The 6,000-nt window shown below is 37.7% G+C and overlaps 1 protein-coding gene across 17 annotated transcripts in view; it reads left to right on the plus strand.

Annotated features, from left to right (window-relative positions):
- The window catches only part of PRRC2C (proline rich coiled-coil 2C), a 96,761-nt gene extending 91,329 nt beyond the window's left edge, over nt 1-5,432 (plus strand). For 3 of the 17 annotated variants that reach the window (XM_057729998.1, XM_057729994.1, XM_057729992.1), the window contains exons 33-35: nt 108-234; nt 1,092-1,328; nt 3,301-5,430. In XM_057729998.1, the coding sequence (XP_057585981.1) occupies nt 108-234; nt 1,092-1,328; nt 3,301-3,558 (622 nt within the window). In that variant the 3' untranslated portion in view covers nt 3,559-5,430. Of the gene's footprint in view, nt 1-107; nt 235-1,091; nt 1,329-2,805; nt 2,859-3,136; nt 3,175-3,300 lie in introns of all 17 variants that reach the window. The other 14 variants (XM_057730004.1, XM_057730005.1, XM_057730007.1 and 11 more) reach the window with 10 other exon arrangements.
- The last annotated feature ends 568 nt before the right edge of the window (nt 5,433-6,000 follow it).

The following is a 6,000-nucleotide window of genomic DNA, read 5'->3' on the forward strand; positions in this document are numbered from 1 at the left end:
CATCAACTACCAAGTGAGATGAATCTACCGAGAGCAATGTCTCTAAAAATCTAACAGCATTGTTTATATGGCACTACTATTCTGACCAGTGCTGACTTCTTTCCAAGGGCTACTTCCACAAGTCCGAACAGCCAGTCCAGCAAAATGAACAGCATTGTCTATCAGAAGCAGTTCCAGTCAGCCCCTGCCACTGTGAGAATGACACAACCGTTTCCTACACAGTTTGCACCCCAGGTGGGCAAATATAAGTGAGAAATGAGAATTATTTTATTTATTTGCAAGTGACTGCTAAGCTGGCTACTTCTCTGATTTTATAATCTTGCTGTATTATAACCAGTTTAGAAATAGTTTTTAGTAAGTTTATGACATTCAAATATATTCTCTACAATTTTTAGCTAGACGCAAGTATAGTAACCATATAGTTCTAAAGCAGACAATTGAAATATAGTCAAAAGATTCCCCACACAGCTCTGATAGTTTATTTCAGTCCTGATCCTTTTATCTTTTTGAAGAAGTTGACTTCTCAGAGAAGGGTCCCAGTGCTTAACATTTTCTAGTTTTTAAGTTGGGGAGGGTTGTTTTTTTAAAATAACTGTATGTAGTTGAGGTGGAAATTCTAAAAGATGTTCTAATGTATGTGTAAAAATGTTGGCTTCTCTTCTGTTTGCTAATCATATGGAAGGACTAACTAAAATTGTTAAGAACTCTCATATATTTGTTGAATTAGTATTATTTTCATTTTTCTTCAGAATATATTTGGTATAGGTATGTGCCTTTTCTGCAATTATATCTTTTTAAAAAGATATCCTAATTAATAGCCTTTCTGTCTCCCCTTCAGAATTTGTAGCTGACATGCTAGAACCAACTGAAGTGCTGTAGCATGCTTTGCCTAATTTTTCTGTTAGATTCTCCAAGTGTGGCCTGTTTGTTCTTGGTCCTTGTAATAGAATGGCACAAACCCATACACTTCCTTTCACTGGCAGAATGGGCACAGATTTACTCTGAGATAAGCCAACCTGGTCTAGTTGGCTTTTTTTTTTTTTTTTTTTTTTTAACAGTTCAATGTTGTATGTTTTGTTTTTTTCACTCAGATACTCTCTCAGCCTAACCTGGTCCCTCCATTGGTAAGAGCCCCACATACTAACACCTTCCCAGCGCCTGTTCAGAGGCCACCAATGGCACTGGCCAGTCAGATGCCTCCTCCGCTGACCACAGGCCTCATGAGCCATGCTCGTTTGCCACATGTAGCCAGGGGTCCTTGTGGATCACTCTCTGGAGTCAGAGGTAATCAGGCCCAGGCTGCGTTGAAGGCTGAACAAGACATGAAGGTTAGTACAGTGTTAACAGCCAACAGAGCAAGAATCTGTCTCTGAAGCATGTCTTAAGATGCCTCTGGACCCATAACTGCATATCCAGGCATTCATTGTCTTAGCAGACTTAATATTCATCCCCGTCCCTGAGCTTTTTTTAATTTTCTTTTTTTTTCCTCCCTACTCCCCACACACACTTTTTTTTCTTTTCTTTTTTCTTTTTTTTTCTTTTTTTTTTTATGTTTTTTGAGTTTTTTTTGTTTTTTGCAACTATAGTCAGCAAACAAGTTAACATTTTAAACGCTGTGGCCAAATGAATTGCTTACAAAATAAATATTTGAGGGAGATCTGAGTTTAGCGGCTATTTTTTTGGAAGAGCAAATAAGTAATATGAATTATTATAGGCTTCCCCATTTTCTTCTTTCTTTTTTTTTCCCTCTTTTCCCACCTCACCCCCATCTCCCCATCCCAAGATATAAATCGTGGTTGTGTGAAAACTCTGGAATGGGTAAGGCATGTTACCTGTCTTGATTTTTCTTCCTTCATGAGTCATCCAAGTATAGTTTTCTTGTCAAACTGGTTTCATACCCTTTTTTTTGCCTGCCACTTGAGGCATCTATATTCTGCAACAGATTGTGTCGTTGTAGTCTAAGAACTCAAAAAGCACTCTGGGATCCTTCGTGATAAAAGGCACTGATAAACATGAGGTTTGCTAATGCAGAAGGGTGCCTTTAGGAGTCTGTGTGGGGATAGTTTTTATAGCATAAACCTCACCTGTCTGCCTGTACAGCTAGCTGAATCAGTTTATTTCTGTTTCTGTATTTACTTAGACTTGACTTTAGAGGTCTCAATAGTTTTGCCAGTTTTGTCACTATATTTATCAGGTCAGACGAGAACAAAGAAAAGCTTACTGCTTTCAAATGGGAAATGTCCCTAGTAATGCTTTATTCTGAATTAGAAACATGTTTATGACAATCCTGTTAGAAAATTTAAAGACTGCCCTACAGTGAAATGCTTGTTAAGTGTTATCTACTTTTATTAAGGCTGTGTGCCTAGGATTTCCATCCATTCATAACCATTAAAAATACTAGGATGTGTAGAAATCTTTGGAAACCATTTGGCCTTGGTTTCCAGTTCTCTTGCCTTCTTGGCACTTGATTTTCATACATCCCCATGTTGGAAATGACATTAGAGCTTAATAATGGGGTGGGGAAGGGTACAAATTTCATGAAAATTGCTTCAGATCTTTGAATAGTACAGGTTACCTATAGAACATGAAGGGCTTTTGTTATATGCAAGAGGTGTAGAAATTTTAGTTTTAATTTTGTATGTTACAGTGGTATAATTTACAGATTGACGTAAGTATATTCTTTGGGGGCACAGAGTCAATAAAACTAGGAAATTATTTTACCAGCTCAGAATGTGGTAGGAGCTATCAGAACTTAGTGATCAAGTGAAGTTGTAGTTACTAATTTCTGATGCTCTTCCCCTGCAGAAGAGAGCTGTGGGAAGAGGACTCAGCCACAAGACATTTGGTCCTAGGTGTTGGTAATGCCACAATATAAGTGCTTCCTTTTCATTTTATTGTAGACCACATGTTGATAAATAGAAGTTTTAAGTATTACATATATGTTTTCAAATTTGCAAGCAGGCTACCTAAATAAAATTTGATATCAATAAGCTCTGTTCCAGAAAAGATAAAAACCAACAACAATTTCTATTTTATTATTTTATAAAAGAGCAAACTTTGAAAAGATGGTGGGAGGTGGTCCTGTTCTTTTCGTTTTTTTTTTTTTTTTAATCACATGGAATGTTTTCAAAAATAGGAAGAAATCTGTCCGTTAAAAGCTGAAAGATCAATGAGGTACTTTGGGGCCAAACCAACATGGGGAAAACTGATTTGTGATTGGTAAAAGAATTTGAACTGAGATTGATTGACAGGCTTTGGTAACACTGCAGCATTTTCAGTTGTTGTTTCTCATTTTTTAAGGCAAAGCAGAGAGCAGAGGTTCTTCAGTCCACGCAACGGTTCTTCTCTGAACAGCAACAGAACAAACAGATAGGAGGCAAAACCCAGAAAGTGGACAGTGATTCAAGTAAACCTCCTGAAACACTGACCGACCCTCCTGGTGTCTGTCAGGAAAAAGTAGAAGAAAAGCCACCCCCTGCACCCACCATAGCCACCAAACCTGTCAGAACTGGACCAATCAAACCTCAGGCAATCAAAACCGAAGAAACAAAATCTTAAAGGCTGTGGGTTATTGCAGGGGGTTGGGGAGAAGGGAGCGGGGAAAGAGGGAGAATGAAGTCAGATAATGCCAGCAGCCAAACTGATAAAACAGTCTCTGACATTATCCTGTTCAGAGCTTAGAGGTGCACAAGGGACATAGGAGCAATTTACACTGACACACAGCTGCTGCACCAGTAAAATGTGGCTTTGCCAGCTTGCACCTACTATATAACATGCACTCTGTTGACGGCCATGCATCTTCAGTCAGAATTTATATACGAATATGTGCACACATTCTTTAAGTGCATATGATTTAGAGCTAAAATCCTTATGGTTAGATGAAACACCAGAAACATGAGGGCAATAACACTGCAGAGGAACAGCTCAGCCTGAACAATGTGATGATCCCAGCTAAGACATCAGACGTGGTTTCTTTGCTCCCTTATTATGTTCTTTGGATATGGTTATAGCATTTATAGGCTTGGTGGTGAAGAACAGAAGATAACTGGTGCTGGATAGAGGAGCCTTATTTTTTATTATGGCAGCTTGCTATTTTTGTAACATGGTGACTGAGTTGAACACAGTCAAAGTACAGTAACTGATCTCCCGTTCTTCCTGGATGAGTGAGCAGATGATAAAATATTTGCATCAGCATCCTTGAACATATCCAAGTGGGAAATGTTTGGCTACCGCTTCTGTTTGAAATGATGCTGTGTTTTGGTTGTGGCCCGAAGCTTTGAAGTGCTGCTTGGCATCTCCTTTCTTCCATGGAGCTCTTACCATTCAGACATGGCAGACTTGGTCAAATACTAGTTAGGTTGAGTCTTGCTTGCCTCTACTCAGTCATCTTTATATGAATCCAATGGTTGTCATTTGTTTATTTTTTAAAACGGTTTTTAGCTGACGTTAACGAAGAGCAGTGAGTACCTAGAACTGTGCCACTAAAGAAAGGAGATCCTATCTAAGAAGTGCATTTCTGTACCAGAGCTGTGTCATAACCATCCTTTGGGCCCTCTGCTGGAAAAGTAGAATCAAGTCTCAAATAATGCCTTTTTAATTATATCCTCTAGTATTATAGATGTAGGACAGTACTGTATCATACCTCTGTGAATGTAAAATATGTTGTACCTGCTTTATGATATGTAATAGTGACCGTGCTTTATCAGATCTGTTTTTAATGATGTTATTCTAGAACGTTTTCTTTCCAGATGATGGAGAAGCTTAAAAAAAAGAAGAAAAATAAAAAACACAATGGTGCCAGGTACCACAACAGTAACAGAACTTTGCTGTTTTCTGAGGTTTTGTTTTTTACCTTTTTTTTTTTTTTTTTTTTTTAATGGAGTGTGCTGGATGTCTCTCTTAATTTTGTTCAGATGACTGCAGAACCTGGAAAAGCTGTTGCTGCTATTGATGCGTAACATACTGCTATTGGTCTTTTTATATAAATAAATAAATCTATATATATATACATATATATATAATTTGAATTTTTGGAAACTTTAGCTGTGCTGTCAACTTTGGAGACGTATCCCAGTTGTACCGTGTTGGGTTGGCATTGTACAGAAATTAACAGCCATATTGGTCTAGAAACGTTAAACATAATTTTTTCCATTTGTACAGGGGTAACGCACTGTATTAAATATGTAAGGTCTTATCTACTTGGGTTTGATTACAGAAACTAATAAAGTATTCTCTAAATAATGAGTCTTGGAGCTTCCTATCCATTCCTAAAATCTGAAGCAAGGAGGTTTGTCATGTACCAAAAAGAGTAATCAGGACTACATTATGCTCTAGGAAAAAAATCATCTTCCCAGAAATTCATATCTGACTTTCAAGAACTATAAAGCTTATTCAATCAAAGTAAAGATTGTTTTAGAGGATAATATTTATGGCCCCTGTTCTCAAGGTAGTCATACTCATGTTGAAAACCTTCTGTCAAGGAGGAGGAGAGAAATCTTTCCTGATGATGCAAAGTGCTGAATGTAGAAAATAAAATCATTCTTGCTGGAAATGGAAGGATGCAAAATAGATCTCAGTACTTTTATTTGTATTTTTCTTATTTTTGCTAGCACATTCATAGCCATTATCACCCACCCAAGCAGACTGTAGGGGGGTTTGTTTTATCATTTACTCAATTTGTGAAGTGAAGTACTGAGGGATTTCAACTGCCTAAAATCCTGTATCTAGAACACATGGCTTCCAGACCCAGCTTTAGGAAAACTAGTCAATTCAGTTACTAATAACCTATGTGCCTTCTTTATCCATAGATATTGTGATTCTTAAACATTTAAAATACTCAAGTACTAATAAACCCTACCTTGATGTCAGAGCTTTCCAGTCTCAGGTGTTTCTCCAGCAAATGTGCTCTACTTTGGTATGATGGAGAAGGTTGGGAACACAGCCTGTACCAAAATGCTATAGTCACTGCTTCACGTATGTGCCTTCTCACTCATTTCCATT

The sequence above is a fragment of the Hippopotamus amphibius genome, chromosome 3, assembly GCF_030028045.1.
Source record: "Hippopotamus amphibius kiboko isolate mHipAmp2 chromosome 3, mHipAmp2.hap2, whole genome shotgun sequence".
In the NCBI taxonomy this organism is placed as follows: domain Eukaryota; kingdom Metazoa; phylum Chordata; class Mammalia; order Artiodactyla; family Hippopotamidae; genus Hippopotamus; species Hippopotamus amphibius.